Source organism: Cryptomeria japonica, chromosome 9 (genome assembly GCF_030272615.1).
Source record: "Cryptomeria japonica chromosome 9, Sugi_1.0, whole genome shotgun sequence".
NCBI lineage: Eukaryota > Viridiplantae > Streptophyta > Pinopsida > Cupressales > Cupressaceae > Cryptomeria > Cryptomeria japonica.
The window spans coordinates 353780085-353806421 of NC_081413.1; the positions used below are offsets into that span (position 1 = coordinate 353780085).

Below are 26337 nucleotides of genomic sequence, written 5' to 3' on the forward strand. Positions count from 1 at the left end.
TATAATACCTTGCAACACTCAAGCAGAAATTTAGAATACCTTCTAAGTTCTAAAAGAGTATGCAAATCAAAGATTATGATGATATCTAAATAATGTTCTATATTAGATAAGTCTACCAACTAAGGCAATTAGAATCATAAAATCAATACGACCTAGAACTAGGTCATCCAAACGATAATACTTCAATTTCTTGGATAAGCTGAGTATAATATATCTTGCAGTCAAGAATGCAATGACTCAAAAATACTTAGCTTGAATGATGCTGAAGAGTCAGATCTTCAAGCATACAGGACCAAGATGTGACCATGCTAAACCTTTGATCACAAACCTTTTCAATCTCTCCTCGATCTTGGAACCTGTCATCAATTTTACGACAACAAGAAAGTGCAAGATCTAGGCTACAGGATGCTAGATCTGATTACGGTTAGTACAACTTGGCTCTGATACCATGTTAGCTTTAGCACTTTCAGATTAATGTAAACTCAGAAAATCAGAATTTAATTACTAGTTAAATTGATTAAATGAATAGTTTATAGTTTTCCAGATTTAATCATAACCAAGAAAAGAACAAAATAAGCACAAGACACAATTGCCCTGGGAAAACCTCCTAGGAGGAAAAACCCAGCCAGAAAAGATCCTCAGATCTGATTATGGATTGAATTCATATGAAGATAACAACACTTATCTCAAGTACTTGAAGGTGATTGCACTTAGCGTTGATGATGTCTGTCACAAGACTGCACTTTCACAAACATCAAATTAACACGCCTGCCCCCTTTGACAGTAATCAGGTACAAACCCTAAGTCTCCAAAATTTGGATCTGAAGTCTGCTCTTTGATGGACATCAGGTACAAACCCTAAGTCTGCAATATTTGGATCTGAAGTCTGCTCTTTGACGAACATCAGGTACAAACCCTAAGTCTGCAATATTTGGATCTGAAGTCTGCTCTTTGATGGACAGCAACCTTATCCCTTAGTTCGCTCTCTTCATTAATGAATTTCACACCTCAACTGGCATGTGTAGTTCGTTGATATGATAGGGATAATTCGCTTTAATTGCAGATGTAGTCTTCCTCTTGAATTCGCATTGGTAGGCACATATATTTCGCATGGATGGGAAAACTGAATGAGTGAATTGTGATGTGAGGTTTATGCTTATTTATATGTGGAGCAATACTCCTAAACATGTCGGCTTGCTTTATAAATTAAAACCTTTTAATTTATTTAATGCGAAGTATATTGGGATAGGGTTGGCCCTATCATGATGGCGTGTTAGGCTTGTATGTAGCGTGGAGTGTAGCGTGGGGTCTTTTATTAGATGCCGTGAGGTATAGGGCTCAGCCCTACATGTTGGGGAAGGGGCTGGCCCCCTTGGGCGGATTCCAATGTTGCCCAAGGCAATTGGAATCCGCCATTCCCTAATTATAATCAACATCAATGAAGGTCATCCTTAATTTCAGCAAAGTGATTATCAATGAGAGCTCATCCTTAAATTCATTCCTCACTAATTTTGGAAAGCATTTTATCCTTAAATTCATTCCTCACCAATTTCGAAAGCATTTTAACCTCTTAATTTGTTTTAGTGAATTTTTTCAACTTGTTTTTGACACTCTTGGAGAATCTAATCCATCTTTCTTTACACTTTGACAGTATCAATATCAAACTTAGCAAGGAATTGATCACCTAACTATGTATTTCCTTCTTTTGAAGGTCATAATGTTTGGCGCAAGTGATCACAAATACTTGGCTTTGAATGAAATGGGAAAGGAAGAAACTTCAGAAAGCCCATAATCTTAGAGAATCTTTTTGATTTTGTTTCCTTTCTTGGTCCTTTCATCCAAATTGGCCTTGTGTACATTCATGTTGCTTAATTTGGTTCCCTAAATTTTTACATATTCAAACACCAATACTGATACGGATTCGATGATCTAGAAGTGATACTACATGATGAAATGCTTGGAAATGAGTTTTATCCAATCATGGAGACTTGAATATGTGGAAAATTGCTTGTTTTCACTAAAAATGATCTCCAAATAGTAGTTGCCTCATACAAATCTGCAAAATGAGTATTTTGAAAACCCCAGGGTGAGAGAGAAACCCTCAGCTTAAGAAAAAAAATTGCTTATTGCTGTTTGAACTATTAAAAATTGTTGAAAAGCTGCTATAAATGCTTGAAACCTCACTGGAGTTGTATGCAGTGGTTGAGAAAACTGCTAAAGATGCTTGGAAATGGTAGAAACCAATGACAAGATACTGCTGAAACCTGCGATACACCCAACAAGATGCCTCCAACAGTGAACTCCTTGCTGAAAATCTGCTCTTCCTCTGTCAATAAAAATTCAGAAATGTGAAGATATGTTGATCAAACATGCTTTTATAGAACAAGAGCTTCTATTTTTATAATTGTGCCTTGTTCTTTCTCGGAAAGCTGATCACTTAATTTCGAGCATGTGGTGGTGGTCTTTGGGACACATTTTTATCTTTGAAAAAGTTTTGGACACACCTCTGCAACAGCATGTGCTAAATCACTAAGCTGCCCTTATTTAACAAAAGAGTATAAATGCCATCTTTGTCATGGTCCATCCATGTTTGGCATGAGAATGTCCCTTTTTTATGTTCACAAGACTGATAAATAGAGAATTATGTGCATATGCTCCATATGCTCCCTTTTAAAACTTTAAAACTCTTGGTACTTCTTCCTTCTGGCATGCTCCTCAAGCTTGATTGGCCACTTTTATGTTTTCTGAAAGTTTTGAATAGTCTATATATAGCGTTTTGAACACTTTTTGATCTCTTGACATGGCTTCATTGGGTTAGCCATTTCATGCCATAGACACATTTTTCCTTTTCTCACACATCCAATCTCTGATTTTCATCTTGTCTGATGCATTGGAAAGCTCCTTCAGTTAACTTACAAACACGATATTCATGACTATGATAGGCAGAGATTTGGTTATAATTCAATAAATGAGGAATGGCTTTCATTTGACTTAAAAATAATACTATATGATTTTTTTTTTGTATGGGTGAAACACTGTGCATGACTTTGAGTTAAGTACCAAAGCTTGAGCAAAAGCAATACCATTGACACTAGCCCTTAGCACTGCTTGCTCAACGTTTTTCAGCTAATTTGCATTTCTTTACTTTTCATCTATTTAGCTATGCTCCCCCAAGTTTTTGGGATGGGATGATAGGGGATGGAGGGACATGTTTCTAGTATGCATATTTTTTGGCCCATTTTTTAGGGGATGATAGGGGATGACTATTAAAAAAAGGGGAAAATTTTAAAATGTAAGGAAATTGTAATGTCCCCTTCTCAGTTCTAGACTGATGGATGGAGTCTTAGCCTATTTTGGAAACCTGTAGGCTAACCAGAGACTAAATTAGTGTTTCTGTCTTCAGGAAGGTTTTCAGAGAGGTGTTTGCAGGAGTTCTATAGTTTGCTCTCTAGATTCTGTTTGGGTTTTTCGTGAGCTTCGGGATGGTATAACATGCATTCCAATCAGAGAAGATTTTTGAATTTACTATTTTTAGTAAATTGCGACAGGTTGATGGTTGTTTGTTTTATAGGGTTTTTCTGGGTTTTTTGAGAGCTCCAGCGTGGTTTGACATGCAAATTCTTCGGATATGATTTTCGGACTTACTATTTTTATTAAGTCATGACTGCTACTCAGAATGTGATGAAAATGACTTTTGACAAACTTACTATTTTTAACAGTATGCTATTTATAGTAAGTACTATAATTAGCAGTGCTCTTTTTGGCAGGGCTTCTATAGCTCAGCTCAGTGGCTATGTCTGGCAGTGTTATTTTTGGCAGGATCTTGTGTTCGAACTCAGATGACTATTTTCTGCAATGCAGTTCAGTACCTTGGCCTCAGCTCATATTGGTAGTATTCAGTTTTTGGAAGAAAAAAGTATTTTTTAATACTCTATTAATCCCCATGGCCTAGGCATAATTTGTGTTGTGACTTCAAGGGGTTGCCATGGTGTTTTTAATAAAATTATAACTTAAGGCAAGTTGGACGATTTTTAAGATTGCATAAGTTATATTATTATTTATAAGTCATTGTTGAGCACTCACTTTACACATTATTGGCGATTTTAATAAGGTGACTTTGCTATGATCTTGGACGACTTAGAGAAGGGAAATATTATTTTTATCCTGTCTATTTGGTGAAATATTCCACCTTCATATTGAGACGCCAAAGTGCAATTCCATCAATATTAATTTATAAGCATTATATTTATCAAAGTGGCAATTATGGGTGGATGTGACTTGGGCAATTTGGTGAAGTATTGAAATGAAATGTAAATCAAAGGAAATTTGAATGCCATTGTTTGATTCCATGTTGGAGAGAGAAGAAGTTCGATTTGGGAGAAGGTTATAAATAAGTGCCTTGGCCTTCATTTGGGAGCATCCATGATTGCTTTGATATCGAAGTGCTGCCAAAATGCTGCTAGACTCTTACTTCGAGGAATGCATACCTCCTAGTACCTCAGTTGCGTGCTTGAGAGATGGCGCCTAGCTGAATGTATGACTGTTTCTCATCCAGAGGAGCAGTTTGGACTTAATGTGGTGGAGATTTGTGTGGATTTTTGAGTGTTCTTGTTGCTGGTTGCGGAGTGTGCAGAAGTAGATTCTTGGTTGCTGGTCTCAGTGTGTCATTCTTCTTGTTCTGGGTATTTCTTCTCTCTTTTTATGGTTTGGGTGATTCATTTTGTGAGTTTGTAGAGTCTAAAATGGTGTTTGGAATTTTAATTTTGCAAAATCGTACTCTAGCTGGCCGTAACATGTGGTTGAGTGCTTTGGGATGTGTGCATAAATTATTGGGGTCAGTTTGCCATGTTTTGTTGTCCTAGGATTGATTGCCTACCTCCTAGTGATCATATGCTTTCAGTTTCATGTCATTTGGTTAAGAATTGGGTGAGTTGTGAGTGTTTTAGTGGGATTTGGTGTTGCTGGTCTGTGTGTTTTCAGCGTGCTAGTAGTATATTAGATTTAGAGATTTTCTGATTTGGAGTGTCTTCTTGTGTGGAGTTGGTTTTCGAGTGTGTGGGTTCTTTGGTGTAGAGAGGAAGATCTTGGTAATTGTTTGCAGTTGTTGGTTCTTCATTCTTATCTTCTAAGATTCATATTGTAATGCTGGCAGTAGTACTAACAACAATTTCTATTGATCTTTCTTAGACCCACTACAAAGTGGAAGAGGCTGGCCTTGCTGCCTATCTTTTGTATAGTGATTTCTCTTAATTTGTAATCCATATTGTGCATTGTAAAGCTGGTTGGTAGTACTAACAGCTATCTAATTGGATTATTGCTTTTAGTCCCACTACATAAGCGGAAGAGGTTGGCTTTGCCGTCTACTTTGAATATTGTAATGCTGTCCTCCCGCTGCATAAGCGGTAGAGTTGATTTGTAATTTCATTTCTAGTCCTCCCACTGGATAAGCGGTTGAATGATTGCTACTCCAGTTTCTTTGCTTGTCCTTGGCTGGTTTACCGCCAAGTGATCTTTCAGTATTCTCATTATCCCGCTGAAAAGTGGAAGGGGCTGGCTTGCCGCCCAAGTATTTTAATTAATTTCAGTTTCTTGCATCTAATGATCCCCTCAACACTGTATGCTCTCACCCTCCCAGATTGGGCTCTCGGTGATCAAAAGGTGGAAAGGGTTACTTCAGCAATATTGGGATTTCATTTTCTAACCCTAACGGGTGATTGTGTTGATTGTACACTGAAATAATTGAAAAATATTAAGGGGGATATTACAAAAATCTCATATATTCATATGATACCATTAATGAAGCATTCATCATAAACATAGAACCTTTGTTTGCATGGGTAATTGATTAGGAATTACATCAGTGCTTAGACTAGAGGATTTGTAACCTTAGTGCTTGACAAAATTGGTGCACAGGTAAGAGAGACAATATTGCAGAATTGGACTTACACCTGTGAATTCCATTTTTTGAAAAGCTTCTAAAGCCTTTTCATCAAATCCATTTCATGCATTAACCTATAGTCATTGCTTTCTATGAGACATCATCCTTTTGAGGAATCCTATCAAACAATTCATGTGCTTATGCTGCACAAAGCATGTCTACTTTGTTTCTGCTTTTTCTGCAATCAATTTGAGGCATGCAATTAAATTCTTCACTAACAAAGTTTCTTTCATGCTATTATGGACACCCAAATGCTGTTTTGGGGTTCCAATTTTGGTGTAGACAAGGGGAAAGTTGGTAGAGGACGTGGAATTTGGCTTTATACTTGCTGATCACATTATGCTCCTCTATGTTCCACCGAGTTTTAGGGACAAGGATGACGGGACATGTTTCAGGTATGGGGGTACTTTTGGGCTATTTTTTAGGGGATGATAAGGGATGGCTGTTAATAAAATAGTGGGATTTTAAAAAATATAGAGAAATTTCAAATATGCATATCATAACAATGATAAAGCATTCATCATAGACATTGTAGAAGCTCAATACATAGCACGAGACTTGAATTGAGATTTCACATGAGAATTGACAAACATTTTACCAAAATTCAAATGCTTTCATTTATCATTGTCAATAAACATGTCATAAACATCCATAATAGACATAAGCATCCATAACTATGAAATGATATAAATTGTAAACACTACACATAGAAGCCCATAATTAGCTGTCCTTAATAATATCAACATTGAACTAAGAAAATATATGGCTGTCCATAATCAGCACATGGTAGGTCTAAGAGTCAATGAAAATCAGAGCTTGAGTTTGAGTCATTGCCACTATGAAGGGCTTTCCAATGTCTCCACTTGGAAATATAATTTAATGGTAAATAATAATAATAATAAAATTATAATGCAAAAGAATAAAATAAAATTAAAATTAAAATCTAAAAGAATATAATTAAATTAATGAATGGTTAAAAGACATGGAATGAAAAGTTGTGACTCCCTCAAATGTGAGATATAAAAGGGAGAAGAGAACCTCATTTGAGAGGGGGATAATGGGAGAATCAGAAGTGGAGATCTGATTTAAATAAGAAGTGCAGATCTGGTCATGAAAGGTTGTGTCCCTTTCAAGGGGCAGATACAATGAAGAGTTGCACTCTTTCAAAGGGTGCTAATGGTGGGGTGTCTCTTGCCAAATGGCATACGTGATGAAGAGGTGTGACTTTTCCTTCACATTGAGAGATATAAAGAAAAGGAATCAAAGCATCCAGTGACATCACCATCAATCAAATCAGATCAGAACTGTCATTAAGTTGCAGTAACATCCTTGTTCTTGGTGACAAATAATAAATCAGAAAGAACTCTTAAGTTAATACGGTAAGAAGTAATTGGAAGGAAAAAAAGTAGAAAAGAATAATTAAAAAGGCAGAAACTGTGGCCAGCAAGGAATCTGATTCAGCACTCATGTTAGAATTGTTTTCTGTTCCACCACAGATAGGTAAGGGATTACGTCCCTGATTCAAGTAAGAACATATCAATTTCTTTCAGTCACTACAGTAATCACTGCAATTAGGAACAGTATTGAACTGGGTTGCGTGTGTAAACTGGTTTGCGTGAGTCCATATGAAAGACTCGCGAGTCCGAGCGAAAGACTCGCGCGAGTCCTTGCGAAAGACTCGAGAGTCTTTCATATGGACTCGCCTCACGAATCCTTGGCGAGTTGACTCGTGGCTCCCATGGACTCGCGAGTCCGTGGCGAGTCCACGAGTCTTAAAACACTGAGTGAGACATGATTAGAAGGTGGAAGTAATAAAATTTTGCCCATTTTGAAAGGATTGACAAGTCTATGTGCATGTTAATTGAATGTGAAGTTTATTGATGTTGATCAACAAGTTTGTGTGCTTTAGTTAACATTTGATTATATTCTTCTGTTTGAGTATAATATTCATTTACTAAGCATTCATTTCCCTTTCTGGTGTGGTGAGATTTTATATTCAGATGTTATATGTTCTTCATTCATATTTCAATCTTTGCATTGGAATATTGTGTTGAAACCATTTTATTCAAAATTGTTATTATTTCAACTTGTGTGTTGGTAGTTTTCCTAAAAGTCCATTTTTATTGATTGATGATCCTGCATTGCATTTATTTCACGACTATGAGTAAATGTTAGTCATCCTTTCTTGCTTTCTGGTTAAAAGCATACCCAATTTCAAAATTTTAAAAATCAAAATTTGATCATAAAAGGGAACTGTACCTTACGAAAATTTAGAGGGAAGTTAATTAATAACTTACCCGCCTGTTTGTTAATGGTTTGCCTTTGCATTTAATTGGCATTGTGACAATATGGTTTTTGGTGCTTTCAAGATAGCAAGCACTAGAATTTTGGCTTTATACGTGCTCATTGCATTTGCTTGAAAGCTTCTAAAGCCTTTTCAACAAATTCGATCTATATATATTCTTGCAATCATGGCATCCTAGAGATGACATTTCTATGAGGTATTCGGTTAAACCATTTACAATCTTTTTCTATGCTCCACACTTGCATGAATGCCCACAAGTTTTGCAGGGATTATGTAATGCTTTAAGGCTTTTGTAATGTGTAATCACTCCTCAATTGACGACAAAGACAATGTTATTAGCTTGACTTCAGTGATTTGGAAGGGATTATTAACTTGCAATTGAAAACCGATCTGCAACTCTATTTTATGACTCTATTGATGATTACCCTCATCAGAGCATTTGGTAGCTTTGGACAAGTTATAAATGGAATAAAGGTGTCTGATGTGAGCTTTCCTTCCTCCTTTTGGTATGGCACGGAGAGTTGCTAACTTTTGGAACACCATAAAAGTGGAGGTTGCCAAATAACATAAAACTGTCCAAATTCTCTTCTGTTTGCTTGGATCAGTGACAAAGTATGATTGGACAAATATGATTTCAGCAAATTTTGAAAGAATTATTAAGTGAAGGAAAGTAGCTGACTATATTAGATTGGACTTTAAGAACTGGTTACTAATTAAAATCAAATCAGTGATGTGGAGTGTACTTTCCTTCTTTGGTATTATAAATGTATTTCTTAAAATTGAACAAGGTTTTGAATGCAGTTATAACTTTTCTTTCCACATAGTGATAACACATGAGTTACTAAGTTCAAGAACAAAGCTAATTTGAAGTTTTTATTGATGTTGAAGGGTGATATGCTAAATGAAAGAAAAGCATTGCTTACCTTTTTCTTATCCTTACTTCGACATAGCAATGAAAATCACTAACTTGCAAGGTAAGTTCGATGACATTCAACTTTATCTTAAAAATCCCTTGATTGAGCAAATGGAGAATGAGGTATAACTTTTAACTCAACCAATGACTTCTTACAAAACTTTGCCACATTGCGCAAAATGACATCACAAACCTCCCTACAAAAAAACCATTCAATTCCATATTTCATAAAATTCCCGATTTAATTGTTTTCGTGACTTGATACATGAAAAATTGAAGTTTTAAGTTTTCCCAAACCAAAAAGCGTTTTGACTTGAAACTTTGCCAAATTCATTGGAATGATATCAAAGACATCCCCATAAAAGGATTTTGCACCATCTTGTATCAATTTTCAAATTTAATTGTTTTTTGTGATTTTCTTCTAGTTGCACCGCTGCTCTTGCCGGTGTTTATTGAGATAGCTGGTGATTTAGCTTCGAAATGGCAAGAGGCTTAGGATTCCCAAATGATTGAGGGATATTTAACTAGGAATTTCTTAGCTCAATATTTTCACACAATAGTTCAAAATTTGACCATTTTATAAATGGGTCTGACAGATATTCATGGCATCAAAAATAAAATTCACGTTATGGAGTCATGAATTGTGAACTATGGTAGGAAGGATCTTTTATCTATCTGTTCGGAATTGTTAGCTCTATGTGGAGTCATATGCTTGTATCTCAGACAAGTCCACAAATGCTACTAGAATAATAGGAGCATTACTTAGGATAGGGTTTGACCTAGCGAATTAGAAGTATAATTGTGATTCAAATACTAGGAATTTAATTCAGAAAAGTTTGAAAGAATAAAAGTCTCTGTTTTCCATCTAACATGGGCAAACTATTTTTTTTTTTTTTTAAAAATTAGAGCAGGGGTTTGGGGGCAATGCTACTTGTGGAGGTATGGGGCTAGTGCCCCTAGTGGGTTGAGCCTTAGAGTTCCAGGACTCTATGAGTTCAAAGCCAAGTCGGCTCTGCAGAGTCCAAAAAGCTCTGGACTTGGACTCGGTTGAGACCAGCCAAGTCTAGTTAGACTTGCCGAGTATGCTAGACTCGATAGAATTGCTGAGTCTGCCAGTCTCGAGGGTCGGACTCTGTTGCGCCTAGTTAGAATAAAAAGCAAAAAAAAAAAAGTTTAGTGTTTTCACTTGACCAAAAGGTCATTAGATATGCCTCCCTACCCTAAAAGCTCATTTTTTTTTGCAAACACAAGGAGAGAAAAAGAGGCATTTGAGCAAAAATATTGAGGCATTGAAGAGCAGACCAACAGATCGATTGAAGAGGAGGTAGTGACTGTTGATTGTTTGTGCAAGTTAGTAGCTTGCATTCACTCATTTAAAGGAGTTAAAGGAGGAGGTTGATTCATAGTGTAATGTCCCCTTTTGGCTTAAGATATAATTAAATAATTAAAAGCATGTTTAATTATTTAATATGCCATTAGTGTAATTATTTTAATATTATTCCTTTTTAAAAGTGCATCATAAGGATAATATTATAAAGTGAGAATAGAAAATTAAAAAAAAAGACAATAGGAAATGGAAGGCCAAGGGACATTCAGAAATTTATAAAAGAGCTGAGAGAGTACATTTGAGGACATGTTGGGTTTATTCATTTCTTTGTCGTAACCCTGTGTGGTTTTGGAGATTTGGACTTGGTCCATATTAGCCTTCTTGAGGACGAAATCCCTCTTGAAGAAGACTAGCTACGGTGGTGAAAGATCTACTCTGGATGGTGTTTGTTGAAGATATCATACTGCTGTTGGTATTTGGATTTCCAATCCTTCTGTACATCATGTAACTGTGATTGGGAGGTTTCTTGTGCATCCAATCATTCTATCGCTGCGATTGGGAAGATAATTCTGTTGTTATTCTGCTAAAGGTTGTAATGATTTATCTATTTTGATGATAATACTCATATTTAATTTCAGATCTCATTTTTAGTCTGATATTATATGGTTTTCAATATAATCTATTGAATGAATAGAAATCAGTTTTCATGCAAACTGTTTGTCTAAATTACTTCGAAACATTTGGTAAAATCTGGAACAAATATCCATAGGGGATATTACAGTGGTATCAAGGCTGGTTTTCCTACTAGCCTGTGAGATTTCATGGGTAACAGATAAGTTCAAAGATTGATTCTAAAATTGTGAAATCTTCAGAAAAGACAATTTTGTCAGTTTATCATTTATCTCTATTTGTAGAAGTTTCAGCTGAGTGTTTATATGTTTCTTCATCCTTGAAGAATATTAATTATGGAAATCTTAATGGTCAAAAGTGTTTTTAAGATATTCATTCTATTTGGTTACCGAAAGTTGTAACATCCTTCTAGCTGTCGCCATTGAAATTCACTATGGGAGATGTGTTTTCTGGGAAATGCTGGTTGGAGATATAGATATTCTGGTGAAATTTCCTCTACAATCTAAGCATTTCATATGCATTATGGGCCGATTCAACTTTGTTTGAGCATAGGTACTGCTTTTGCTACATTTTCCACTTTAATATCATTATGGTGGGCTCTTTAAGAAGCAAGCGATTCAAGGCACTAGAAAAACAAAGAAGAGAGCGTTTAATTTCTCGTTTTGCCTTCTCGGGCGTTTGTCTTCATTATCTTATGTGGATGTGTATCATATAGTGTGGCCCATTAATATCGTGGGAGTCTATTAATGGCATGAAAGAATACATCTTGCTAAAGGATCAATTTTGCTTCTAAGCCAATCGTTATCAATTCCTATCACCCGTTCCTCTTCATTAATAATCGAAGAAGTTGAAGGTGCATGTAATCGGTTTGAAGATTCTTTGAAGACCAATTTGAAAGCAGTTCGTTTGTGTTTGGGTGTGGCATTTCACATTCCAGCAATTAGAAGTATTCGAGTCAACGGTAATTCTTCTGTTGTATTAGATGCGAGTAATATTGCTTGGTCGTCTATGACTGCATGTTGTTGAAATATAGAACTGAATTGGTAAGGCAATGAGGAAGAAATTGAGTGGTAGTGAATTTTAATTCACTAGTTGTAAATATGTGCGGAGTTCCATCTTAAGAAACGAATTCTTCACAAGTATTGTCGGGTTGCATTCACAATAGTGGGAGTTGTTATATTGCTAGGCATGAGGTTGTTTCCGATCTTAGCAAATGTGGAAACTCTTTGTTTTGCATTTAGCATAATTTCCCCATTTGAGAAGTATGTGATGCTGCCTGGAGGAGATTGTGGCTTGTGAAGTCCGAGTTGGTTCATGATATTGCATTATTTGTGGTCACCTGATGGAAGGAAACATCTGAGATCTATATTCGCTCTGTTTGAAGATTGGAACACATAAATACAGAGGCATTTCATTGTATTTGCTCTGGGTATTGATTGTTGGGTACAAGATGCAACGCACTATTTGTTTGGTGTTGGCGATAACCTTTTGTCAATGCTGTGGGTCTTCTTCTATAGGATGTGAAGCTTGAAATTATTAAACACTGCACATGCTGAAGATACGTGAATATGTAGAATTGCTACAGATGCCTGTAGAGCAGGACATGAGCAGTTTGAAGAGTTTGTGAGCCGTTAAGACATATTCTGAGCCGCTCCCCTTGTATTATTAAGTAGGTGACTGGGAATTATAATTTTGTCTTTGTTGGCGTGGCGTATTGAGCTGAGCGGCTTATTCATCCTGTGCGGGAGGTGCTTAGGCGCTAGCTAAGTGGAATAAGGATGACACACATTTGATGATTCACTAAATCATTTATCAGGGCTTCTTAGTATTGCAGCGCCTATCATTACCAATGGGGTATTTATATATCTTTAGTTGTATTTGTGAATCGTGGCAAGTCTTATGTTTCAGGAGTTAATTAAGGGAGTCGACTCAATGAAGGGGCTGCATATAAGATTCATGGGTTACTATTATAAGGGAGATTGGATAATACATTAAGCGGACTTCAATCTCAATATTTGGCTACCTGCACGAATATTTTCTTCAACTATCGTTGGAACTTGTGTGGGCAAAGTTTGTGGGTGATTACTATATATTTTGTTCATTCTGAGAGCAAGTCGATTTGAGTGTCTTGAAAAAAAAAACGTCTCTTTCCCCTTTGAATATGCGATGATGGGATCCTTGTTGTGCAATAATATTAGATTCATGGGTTACTATTATCAGGGAATAATACATTAAGCGGACTTCAATCTCAATATTTGGCATTCGAAGGTCGAAGTTTCTCTTTTTTGGAAGTGAATATTTGGAAGGACTGTCTGTGCGACCTGCGTGAAGACTTATTACAAGAGCACGAATATTTTCTTCAACTATTGGCGGAACTTGTGTGGGCAAAGTTCGTGGGTGATCAATATATATTTCGTTCATTCTAAAAGCAAGTCAATTTGAGTGTCTTGAAAAAAAAGAAAAAACGACTTTCCCCTTTGAATATGTGAGGATGGGATCCCTGTTGTGCGATAATATTACAAAGGTTGACGTGAAGGTACCAAATACACTGAGAATCGCATGGGGCCACTGGGCAGAATAAATGTGGGCACTGGAAGAACCTGAGAAGAGTCAACTTGGTATTTGTGTGTTGCTAGTACGAGAATCGTCAAATTAACAATTCTGAGCCGCTTCTCCTTATCTGGGCATTGCCTTGCATAAGATTATTGATGTGTTTACTGGAGGTTGTTTCCTAGTACTTTGTTGTTTGAATTCATGAGTTTAATGTTATATGTTGAGGCAAGCTGAATCATATCTGCTGTAGAATAATATTGTGATCATTCAGATTTGTATTTATATAACTTAGCTAGCACTTTGTGTAAGTCTATAACTGCACTATCAGCAAAGTGTTTGACTAAATGTTGGAGTTGAAAGCAAGAAATAGTGTTGTAATCAGTTGTGTTCTTCGAGGAGTTTGAGTGCAAGTGGGATTCTAATATTGGTGACATGTTTTTGGGATTTGAGCTTTTTGGAGTATAATTGGTGACAGTTGGAACATAGTAATCTACAGTAGCAATACAGTGCCCAGGGAGCTTATTTTTATTATTGACATTTCTCTAGCAACTCAGTTTGAGGGGGTGCTCTTACAATGGGATCAGTTGAAGCAAAGGTATACGACTTATTTTAGGTAAAGCTGAGTTGATTGAAAAGTAAAACAAATTGGGCAAGATTCGATACAGTTTTATCAGCTTGTTGAGAGAAAATTCAGAGTTTTTCTAGATTAAATTTTGGCTTCAATGTTAGCAAAGGCTTTAAGTGATGCTGGTATCAAACTCAGTACACAAACTAAATCAGGAGATGTTTTCATTACTCTGAATCAATTGAAAGGATATTTAGGCTTACTGGGATAGTCACCTTCAAATATGTTGGAAAAAGTTCTTGTTCCAATATTGACTTTTCGAGTCAGCCAAAATGGTTGAGCCATTCAAATGATGATATAAGAATTATGGTTGCAACTTGTTTGAGTGAAATCATGAGGATTTTTGGCACTTCAAACTCCGTATGATGATGAGACAATGAAGGAGGCATTCCACTTCATCATAGATAGTTTTCAAGATCTTGATGATTTCAGAAATGTTCATTATTCAAGAAGAATTGCTATACTAAAAATATTTGTAGGAGTCAAAATCAGCAATCTTTTGATAGATTTGGAATTGCATGATTTGATCTATGATATGTTTTATCATTTCTTGGTCACAGCCAATGGAAGACATGACAAAGAAATTATTACAGCTATGAAGACTATTATGGTCTTGTGTATAAATGAGAGTGATGTTATATCTCAGCCCTTATCATCCATGCTAATGGCTGTTCTTAAAAATGAGTGGGTTGTCTCATCCACTACAGGTGAATTAGTCAAAGGTGTGTTCAGTTCTTGTGAGGGAAAATTGAAGCCTATTTTTGAAAATGAAGAGCAAGAAAGAGAAGATGGGAGATTCAATTCAGAGAACAAAGGGAATATCTTGCCTAATGATGGAAGCATGTCAATTCTCCAAGATGTTTCTTCTGATGGTCATACATCAATACAAGCTGAAAAATGAATACAATGAAATGGTCAAACCAGCATCTTTGATTGCACAAGAAATTGATACAAATTCAAAGAAAGTAAATGCACTTTCTGAGGATAGAAATGAAGATGTTGGTGATTCATTCTTTTATTTCAAAGACACGAGAGGCTTTTGATTTGATTTCCCAACCAAGACTACAAAGAAAAATGTGCATGAAATTATTGTTGCTTCTAATTCTTCTTCATGCAGTAAAGATGACATTGGAGGAGTTGATTCTTTTAGCAAGTCTGAATTTCCTTTGTTTGAATGTGTTTCTAATGTTTCAGATTCTCAGCTTCTTGTCGCAAAGATAAAGGAAGAGGTACCTCTGATTGGAGACAGCTCTACAGTTGACAAGAATTTTGATTTCCTCATGCAACATGACAGTAGTTCATCATCTGTGGGTGATCAAGATTGGGAAAGACATCTCTTGGTATCAGCTGAAAAAGAAGTTCAGATTTTATCTACAGTGGATGGCACACACAGGTATGTGGAAAATTTAATTCATAACATACCAAGAGATCAAAATAAGGTTAACATCTCCCTTGTTGATTTACGATCGATTAAGAACAATATGGAAGAAATCAAGGTGGCTATCTTGCATGTAATTCATGATAGAGATTTGGCTACTAAGGTTGTAGAAGAGGCCACATATTTATACAAGGAAACTCAGAAGAAGTTGAAGAATGCTTAAAGGACCCTACAAGAAACAGAAAATGAGTTTATTGCTACTAAACAATTTTGGGAGCAAAAGAATAAGGGAGTGGCCGAGGAGATCCAGGAGACGATTGAAGAGCTTGACAGCATACGTGAAACTTTTTGTTTAGACCAACATTGCCCAAAATCAGAAATTAGAAATTCAGATCAGCAAGAACAATGGTTTGAAACTTTTAATAATCCTTTGTTTGAATTTGATGATGATGTGATCCATAATAATCCATTTTTTGAAGGAGTTCCATCCAATTCTAGTGATGAAGATGAAGCTGAGCACAACAATATAGTGTTGAGACAAGATGGGAGTTGCAAGCTTTATAGTAGTAATGCAGTTGTTCCCATAGTTCTTCATAGAATTACAATCTATGATTTGCAAATGAGTAGATTTCCCTTTGATCAACAATCAAGTTTGGTTTGGTTTGATTGTGGGCAAATTAATGGTGAGATCTCACAAGTTATAATGCAGATGGTGGTGAGAACTATACCAAATACCATTCCTACAATGGTTGATTTCAATTTTGACGATGACATAAACTTCATTGAGATGTTGGCACAATATTTGTTCCCTAGTATTGAATTCAGATATTCCAATTTGGGTTATGATGATGGGCACTTCTTGGAGTCCTGGGAGTTGAGGATACATATGTTGAACACAAGATGCCACTGAGATGGGGGCTGAATCAGTGGTTTCCAAAACTTTTCCCTTTTCTATCCTATGTGTATATATCGGTTAACATATCTAACATAAGGTAGACATACCGGTTAGATGGAAAGATAGCACAAATGCAACCACACAAAAAAGGACATCTCATAACACCAGATGTACGAGGAAAACCCAAAATGGGAAAAACCTCGGTGAGAAATGCTCTTGGAGTCTACTGCTCCAATCCAGCCTCACAATGAAACAATCGGTTACAACATCTAGAGCACCAACCCAAGGAGTACCACTCCTGCTTTAGGGTACCAACCCAAGGAGCACCAACCCCTGCACCGAGCTCCAACTCAGTGATCTACAATAAACATATATCAGATACAAAAGTAATGTCCTTGTTACAAAAGAAATTTGTAACTCTCATGTATGTCTCTCCACCGGTTCTCCTTTCTCCAATTCTTTGTCGGTTCTCTGCTCGCCTTCTCACTGCTGCAACTCACTCTCTGTTGCAACCTTACCGGTTCAACCTCTTCTTCTTCTCTGCCGGTTCTGCTCTCTGCCATTTCTCTTTTCAGCAATCTTCTCTGGCTCTTCTTGGTCGGTTCAATCACGACCGGTGCACTCCTCTGTCAAACTTAATGGCAGACTACCGGTTGCCTTACTCTCGCCGGTTGAACTCTTCAGACCGGTTCTCTCTCACATAGTCTCTTCTTTGATTGACGTTGAGCACTTGGCTAATTGGCTCTCTTCACTCACCTCACTCTCTTATGTAGCAACTCCATTTACATCTTTGATTCGCACTCTTATAGCCAGACTTTCCCGCCTAAACATGAGTTCAAACATTTGCGTGCTAGGGTTTCTGCCATGCACTGAATTTGCATCCAATCTGATATCTGATTATTGTGGCACATCGTATCCGATCAAATCTCATGTCCTTGATTGATGACTTACAACTCATCAATCACCATCGCCATACTCTTTACCTTTCAACGCACGTCTTCTATCTTTAGCCGTCTGAAGCATGATTTTCGGCCTTGTGTCTGGTCAATCACGTGCATGATGCGGTTTCCTTCATCCACTTCGATCTGCTAGATTAGTCTGTCTTGCATCCCTGCTATTTCCTTGATCTCAAGCCGCAATCTTCTACCATCCTTCCTCAAGCTTCGCAGTCACCATTTAATGTTGGACCAACCGCCAACGATCTCATCGACACACCACATGGACGTGTGCATGCATGCCACTTCAACTCCACGTGGCCCCTTTGTCGGCATCCACCTTTGCTAGGTCTTCTGTGTTGGACCAGACAAGATCACCGACCAACCACACAACCAGGTTCATCTACCGGTTCACAAACCTTGCCGGTTATACCCTAACCGGTCTGTCTTCAACCTTGCACTTTGCTTCTCTTCCGATGGAACACCTAAACCGGTCAACACTCTTGCCAAACTACCTCATGCACATCTTCAACAAATGGGAACCTTCTGCATCTGCACTTTGTCAGCTTACCGGTAACCACCTTGATGACACCATGTCATCAACCTTCAACAACCTCCATCTGTCTGTATTTGTGGCAACACCTTTCTCCTTCTTCAATCCGGTTGCACTCTCTGTCTGCAACTGCTCAACCTTGCCTTCTTCATCATTTAACCAGTCCTCCTATCAACTGGTTTGTCAAAGTGACAAACATGTCCTTCCTTCTCTGTACCGGCAACTCATCATGTCTGCCCTTGCAGATCCGGTGCATATGTCTGATCACATGCACCTTAGGCAACTTAGTGTTACATTGGTTGATCCGGTGTGAGCCTTCAAACACCTGCCTTTAACTCTTCTGTCTTATCTCGGAGAACTATGATGCATTCGATGCGTAATAGGAGATAAGCTCCACTTACTGGTGGGAGTGGATCCTTGTCATCTGCATCTGGCATTGCACCAATATGGCTTCCCTGTTTGAGCATGCATATCTTTAAATAGGCACATGATCCAGTTGGGCACATTCACTGTCAGTCATCTCTTCATATGATGACTGCATCTTTATCCGATGGGAGTCTTATTGTTTCACATCCACACAGCATACCAGTGGCCTGCACATACTTCACCTCCGGTGTTGATGTGATTTTTGTAACATTCCACCTCTTCATCACAATCAACAACCCAACATCTTTCTCACTTGTTGGTTGGCAACAATGCACTGCCAACATGTCACTTACTGGTTTGTGGTCCTTATGTCTTCAACACAAGTCAACACTAACCTGTGTACCGGTGACCTACTAGGCTAGGTGACATCAAAGACATCACATCCTGTATGTATCAATGACAGTACTGCATATACATCTCCCATACCGGTTGCCATCCTATACCGGTTGACATCAATGACAACACAATGCCAACACTCTCCCCCTTTGGCATTGATGTCAACATATGTAGTATACACAGGCGGAGTGGAACACTGAGGTTGATGATCCTGTCTTTAGCAATGAAGACTTGGAATGGATTGATCAGGTGGATTGAGGGGCAGAGTTAGTAGCGATGGCGAAGGAGGCTAGAGCACGAGCAGACCCATTGTAGGACCCCGAGGATGATGTGGATGAGGATGTGGATGTCACTGAGGCTGAGGTTGAGACACAAGCATACATCATGGCTGCAGAATCATCCAAGACCTATCTTAGGCGCACACGTAAGAGGGTTGCGGGGTCGAGTGGTCATTGATATTGGCTCCTTTGAGCCTTAGACTTCTAGGCTCTAGCTTTTATTTTGATATATGTTTTGAACTTTTGATGCCATGGATTTCATATTCCATGAATTTTGTAGTCATTTGCCACTATTTATATTTCTAATGTGTTATTTAGTTTAACTTATTTCCTTTACTAAATCTTAAAATTTGCATTTATAATAATGTGATCAATGTAAACTTGTGTATGTGTTCAAACTTCAAAGTAGCTTCTATTTGATGAGATTGTTGTCTTTAAGGTTTATTTATTAAAGGATGCATGAAACAAGTTTTAAATCCTTAAAGATCTTTGAATTTCTTGGGTCTTTCAATTTGCCGAGTCTTGGCCAAGTTTTTGCCGAATTCAGGGTCCGAGTCCGAGTCTGAGTCAAAAATCAGCTTGCCGAGTCCAAGTTTTGTAACTATTGGTTGAGGGCCACATGGACCTTCATGGTGCATGTCGTTTTTCATAATTTTATACCTTTTAACCATCCTTTGGAAGTCCTCCAATTCCTTTAAAAAATGCTTGATTTTCATGCTTTTATGTTTAAACATTTTCAATGTTTAATTCTGTCTTTTTGTTTCTTGATTTTGATAGACTTGGCTGAGTAGTTTGCTAGACTTGCTTGGTGCATGTCGTTTTTCATAATTTTATACCTTTTAACCATCCTTTGGAAGTCCCTCCAATTCCTTCAAAAAATGCTTGATTTTCATGCTTTTATGTTTAAACATTTTCAATGTTTAATTCTGTCTTTTGTTTCTTGATTTTGATAGACTTGGGTGAGTAGTCTGCTAGACTTGCTTGTTAATTGGGTCTTGAGTCCCCAATCCTTGGTTCAGTTGATTTGGCTCTAAACTTGCCAACTTTGAGCAAGTTCCAATGAGTCTTGTAACTATGGTTTTAACCATCGTTGGAAATCTTGGTCTCAGTAGCACAAAATTTTGACTCAGTCTCAGGACTTGGCAAAACTCAGTTAATAAAAAAAATGCAGTTTCACACACAAAAGAAACCATTGCAATCAGGGAACGTATAAGTCTATTTTGATCATCATTTTGTTATAATTCAAATATTACATGTCTTATGAGTCTCAAACCAATAAATTATGCTTTCATTTTGGGATTCAATGTGTATTTTATAGGATTTGTCCAAGACTTGACAAGTATTTTACAAATCTCAGCCAAAACAGCCAAAACCTGATGAATATTTTACAAAACATCGCCAAGACTCAGCCAAAACTTGACGAGTATTTTATAAAACTCAGCATGGTTTTCTTTGAGTTTGTGAGTCCGACTAAGGTTATGTGATTCTATGTGAGTTTTCTGACAGAGGTTTTTAACAGTTGTGGTCTTCACTTTGTGCTCTTAGGAAACATTCAGTACTAGAAGTTTATTCTTTCAAGCATTATTGTAGTCATCGATGTAGTCATTTCATAATCGTTTTGTCAGAGTACTTTTTATGAATCTTAGACACTACTCTATTACTATCTTCACTTTCTAGTTTCTACCTTTGTAAACAATCATTGATGGGAAACTCATTCTGTTAGTATTACATTAAATCCGGTAGCATAGCTTCTAGACATAGCTTTGAGTATCTCAACATTGCAGTGATTGGACAAGATGCTGAAGTCACCTGAAGTAAGATAGACTAATTTATAGCCTTATCCAAAGACAAAGCAATATTCAAAAATGACAAAGAGATGCTACTATCTGCCAGCGGAGCATTTATTTTCAAACATGTCCAGTGGCTTGTGCAGACAAAGTGAACTTGATGGCTTATCTCTTATATCTGGGTTCCTTTATGCATGAGCATTATGTAACCTCCTTTGATGAATCAGACATATACAGTAACTTGGAAGAAGAGAACTTATCTTTGACAACTTTTACTCTTCAGAGTATCTTCAGTAGTAAAAAAGATCAGTTCATGTCACCATTAGAACTGTAGTGTATTGAAATTGCACCCTTTCAATTTTCCACTTTTAAGCATCGTTGTTTCTTTTTCTTTTGAACTCATATGTGCCACTTTCTGAATCCATCCTATTGCAAACTACAGTTCAATATTTTCTGAAAGAAAAACTTAGAATAGGGCAGTTTCATGAAAATTATTGTTTCCTAATTAGCACAATGTCTTACTGATGCTGTTTTCCTCAGTATCGTGAAAGTCTTCCGAATGAGCTGAAGGAGAATTTTGTATTTGTGGACTTGGCACCACTTTTTCATCAGTTGGCAGAACAAATGCTCAATCATCAAGTAGCTGTTGTTCTCTCTGGCCTGAAAGAGGTGAGACAAATGAATTCTTATACACACACGCACACACTCACAGAGATAGATATATGACTGGCACCTGTAAGTCTTTGGGTGTTTCTTTCTGCTTTCTTTTGGTTGTGTTTTGTAGTGCATATATGTTTCTTTCTGTTGCCAGAATTCGACTTTTAAAAAAAATAACATAAAACCCTCAAAGATTCAGTAAGTGGTTGATGCTTTTGGATTCTACTGCAGGCTCTAGACCAAGCTAATGGATTCCAGAATACGCACAAGAAACAACAATCTGAAATGGCAAGCCTTGCCTTAGATCAGGTTTTATTTGAAATATGACTTTCTTGGTCTGTTCTTTGGCATAATTGTCAGGCTTTCAGAAATTGATGACTGAATAAATAGTAAATGATGGAGTAGTAGGAAATGGAAAAATCTACTTTACACTGATTCACGAGCTGCTAATCTGTAATTTTAGGATTGCTAGCATGATTATAAGTGCATGACTGTCTGTGAGAAATATTGGCACACATACAGACAAACAGATGGGATTTTCAATCTTATGAGATTAATGATTTGAGGAGGCAACATGCTTTGGTGATCCTAAAGAACTCTTCCTATGGAGGTACATGTGAGGGAACTTAACCTAGAAATAATGAAATATTTTTAGACTCCACCTTTCAACCTGAATGTATAAAAGTGCAAGGCTAAGTTGGTCTCATTTTTTCCCCTTTTGTGCTCAACATTCCTTACAGTGATTAATGGACCTTGTCCACCATAATGAGGAAATATCACTGTGCTCCTCTAATTTTCAGGGATGGCAATTTTTTTTTTCAGATTTGGGGACAGCATGGGGATGGTTATCAAAATAATATATAAATTTAATATTTAAATTTTTAAAATACAAATTACAAAACACCTAAAACAAAATAAACAAATCAAAAGAAACCGATGTTCTAATAGTAATTATGATAACAGTTCATTGATTCTGCAAGCCATCTGATAAACCAATAATCATAGACATAATATGAAACATGATTGTATTGAGAGGCGACAAAAGGAAATGTTGAATCATGTTAGATTGAGCCATCATTCAATTTATATCTTGTAAATTGTTTTCCTTCATCTTCCTCCCATTTCCTCATTCTTTACTTCTCTTCTCTGTTTTTCCTCCTTATCCCGTTTGCTCCTCTTATTGGCAAATGTAAAATAGTAAATGTGTTGTAGTTGTTTTTTGGGCTGGGGGCCTTTTTAGGGCCTGCTTATAAGGTTGTATTTTCTTAAGAAAATTTTAAAAAATTTCTTATGCTTTTAATGCATTTTATTTGGAGGATGTGTTTAAGTCCTAGGTACAGGCGAAGGACGTTGAGATGCGCAGGAGATGCCAGGAAATCCCTAATAAGACCAACAGAAATTGGGATGCCCCCAAAAAATTCAAAAAGAAGGGGACAGACAGGGGACGTCCCCTTCAAGTCCCTGGTACTTTTGATACATCCAGCATGTCACCTAGACCATTGGGGATGCATCTCCATTGAACACTAAAATATTATAATGAGAACATGGATATCCTTGCAATCTAATAACTAAATTGTATGAACAATCCATGTGGTATTCTTCCAAGCTGATGGTACCCAAGGTAATCGTAATAGGCTATTGTTTTGAAAACTCAGGTCAAGTTGAAGGACTGTTAGGGTCTTATTTACAATTATCAGTATTTCAAGCAGTCTTTATCATTAATTTTGTGGAATTTGTCACTTTTGGTGAGTTAAGTTGCAAGGGGGACTGTAATGATGTTTAAAGAATGTCTAGGATGGCACGCGACATCTCTGGGATTCTCTGGAAAAACGTTGCAGGCCTCAAAATAGCCTAGAAAACTTGTTTTGACAAAATTGACAGTTTGTGCAGGTGGTAAAAACACAATTACCTTGAAACAAAACGTAACTCGTGCTGCAAAAACACTATTGCCTCGACAACAACATAACTCATGTTGTGAGAACACAATTATTGGTCTAGCAGAAGGGACAAAAGTGTTATGTATAAAGAAAATGTGGTATATGAACAGTTTAAGCATTTCAAATCCTCTTTTTGGTATTTGATCTTTTAGCTACCCTTCTTATCTAACTAAAGAGAATGAGATTGTGACTTGTCGAAACAACCCTCCTATGTACTTCATTAAGACTTTGTTAGTCTGTCATTGATGTCAACTTGCCAGTTGTTCTTTTCTTCAAATATGATCTATGATACTGGTGTTGTGAGATCTGCTAAGCTCCGTTTGTTGCATGTGGCAGCCGTGTGTGTGCCCAGTCTGGTTGTATGTCTTGGTGGTGGATGGATGTATGTCTCACAAGATGGTTGCCAGCTGGCTAAGCTTCTCTTTATGCTGGACATGAACAGTTAGGTCTGTGCTTCCTGCTGAGAAGGCGTTTTTTCCTCTGCCTCTGTTCAATTTTCAGTAGTTGGTGGAAGCATGTTCGAAAGAGGAGTTTTATCTATCACCTCTGGCGTATACCTACTTTATGCTGAGTTTGTTTCTACCGGTTTTTTTTTAATCACTTTTGTGTATGGAGGGTGAAATATAATCTGTAACCTGTGACTTCTGGAAGAATACGTACAGTCCAATAATGAGATGCTGGAGCCATTTTTTTTGTGCTGTCATGGTGTATTGTTCTGTGTACATGTATTTCGACGGTTTTCTTTTTGCTCAGAATTTTGCTCTCAAAATTCATATGGTGTGAGTTAAAGTCTTTGTAGATGCGTTATTGATTTATCATTCTGATCGAAAAATAGACAACCAGCACGTGTGAACAAGAGGATATGCGTTAGATTTGCATAGTGAGAGAAAAGAGGTGGTCCTTGCTGTAGCTGCGTAATAGTGTGATGGAATCATTTTTGATAAAAAGCTGCATATACTGTGTGAAGAAATAATTATTTTGTAATGTGCGATTCATGTGATGCAAGTTTGGCTGAGAAATGAAGGTCGACTGAAGATTATTTTGAGAACTGAACAGTCGTATTGGTGTTCAAAGAAGTGCAGTTGGCTGTGTCAGAGACGGTGATTTGCAACGCACAGGTTATTCCTTGGTGACGTGGCTTTTAGAAGATAGCCGATTAGTGAAGTTGAAGCGTTTTTTTTGCAATGACAATTGATATGCATATGGAATCGAATTGGACAAAAAAGGGGGACTAGAGAGGTGAAAGTTTTTTTTTTTAGTTCGTATGCAGAGTGATTTGTACTAGAAGAAGTTTTTGAGGAAAATGATGGTCAGAAAGTGTTAAGAAAAGGAGGAATGAAATGCGTGAGACTGATGAGTGTAAGAAGGAGAGATCTGTACTGAATGTGTGTTATGCAGTGTGGGTTGGACATGGTGCATGCAGCTGAGTTCTTCTAGCACAGAAAGAAGATTTTCTTCTTTAAAGAGAATGTGGTGTCTTTGTCATGTTGGGTGTCTCAGGTTCTTAGAACTGTGGTAATGCTGCTTAGTAAAGAAGAGAGTTGAGTTAGATATGCATGGAGCTGAGGGTGATTGTCATGAAAAATATCTTCTTTGAATTGTTCGGTTAAAATAAAGATTACTTGCAGTGTATTTTCCGTGTTCTATACATTTCAGTATAGAATAGTGTTATAACTTTTTCTGTGTATTGGTCAATCTGAAAATAGTTTCTGAGTTGAAGCTCAGATAGAGGTTGCAGCCTCTAAGTTTGAGTCAGTTTTCATACTTGAGTTGGTGCTCAGTTGTAAGGTTGGGTTGAATCCCATTTCTCTTAATGAATTTTTTAATGCCGTGGTTTTTACCCTGTCAGGTTTTCCACGAGATAAAAATCTGTGTCTCTGTCTCTTTAATTACGAGCTCTTAATTGTTGTTTCATATTGTTATTTGAGTTAAAACACTGATTCACCCCCCCTTCTCAGTGTTTTCAGTTCGGTTTTCAGACTTCACAATCCATGACATTCTTTCCAAATACTACTACTCTATTCCTAAATTCACTTGTAAAAAGCTTCAACACTTTGCCCTTGCTTTTGTCTCAAGTGATGCCATTGCATTAACTTTTCTTCTTCATGACAAATAAGTTAGAATTGCTTACATAGAAGCCCCTTAAACCCTCCATTGGTGGCATGTTTCGGATTGCCATAGAGTGTACATAGATCTTATGCAATGGAAGAGCACATGCCCAAATAACTTGAACCTTGAAAAAGAAATTTGTTGATGTGCAGAAATTTATGAAGGCTAAAGTAAACCTCAATTTGAGAGGACCCACTGATCAATCTTCTCTGCACTTATCTCACCATCATAGGGCCACTCCCACTAGCTACGTCTGCATCAAGTTTCAAGAGCTGCCTCTAGAGACTTGGGCAAGCTGTGCAACTATAACATCTAAATTAGTACACTTAGGAGCTAATTCTCAATTTCTTGTTACACCCTCATCATATTTAGGTTTCTTATGTGACTATAGATGAAGGTTGGAGTATATGTAGACCAAATTCGTTGCTCTTTTTGCACCCAAACGATTGCGCTTGACTGAGTGGATGGAGTATGTACTCCAATTCCTCTCAATTGAAGAATTACTTGTTAGAAATGTTGTCATTGATGTCAAAGGCGAGAAGACGAAATTGTCATTGATATCATAAGGAGAAAGTATTAAGATATATAAAGAAAACAATTAAGATAGCCTCATTCGTATGCCAGTATGATAACTCTATGAATGATGAATAATATCCAAACAAATATATACGAAGATGATGCTATGGAAAAAGGCTACTAAGTGATTACACAACATCCCTACCATTTGTCGTCTTGTGTGATATTCGCATGACGAC

The 26337-nt window shown here is 37.1% G+C and overlaps 1 protein-coding gene across 5 annotated transcripts in view; it reads left to right on the plus strand.

The window, feature by feature from the left end:
* Positions 1–26337, plus strand: part of LOC131029698 (centromere/kinetochore protein zw10 homolog) — a 211385-nt gene that overhangs the window by 177506 nt on the left and 7542 nt on the right. For 3 of the 5 annotated variants that reach the window (XM_057960298.2, XM_057960296.2, XM_057960295.2), the window contains 2 exons: positions 21420–21548; positions 21768–21845. The exons of 1 other annotated variant lie outside the window; for it this stretch is intronic. In XM_057960298.2, the coding sequence (XP_057816281.2) occupies positions 21420–21548; positions 21768–21845 (207 nt within the window). The remainder of the gene's footprint in view (positions 1–21419; positions 21549–21767; positions 21846–26337) is intronic. One more of the 5 variants, XM_057960297.2, reaches the window with a different exon arrangement.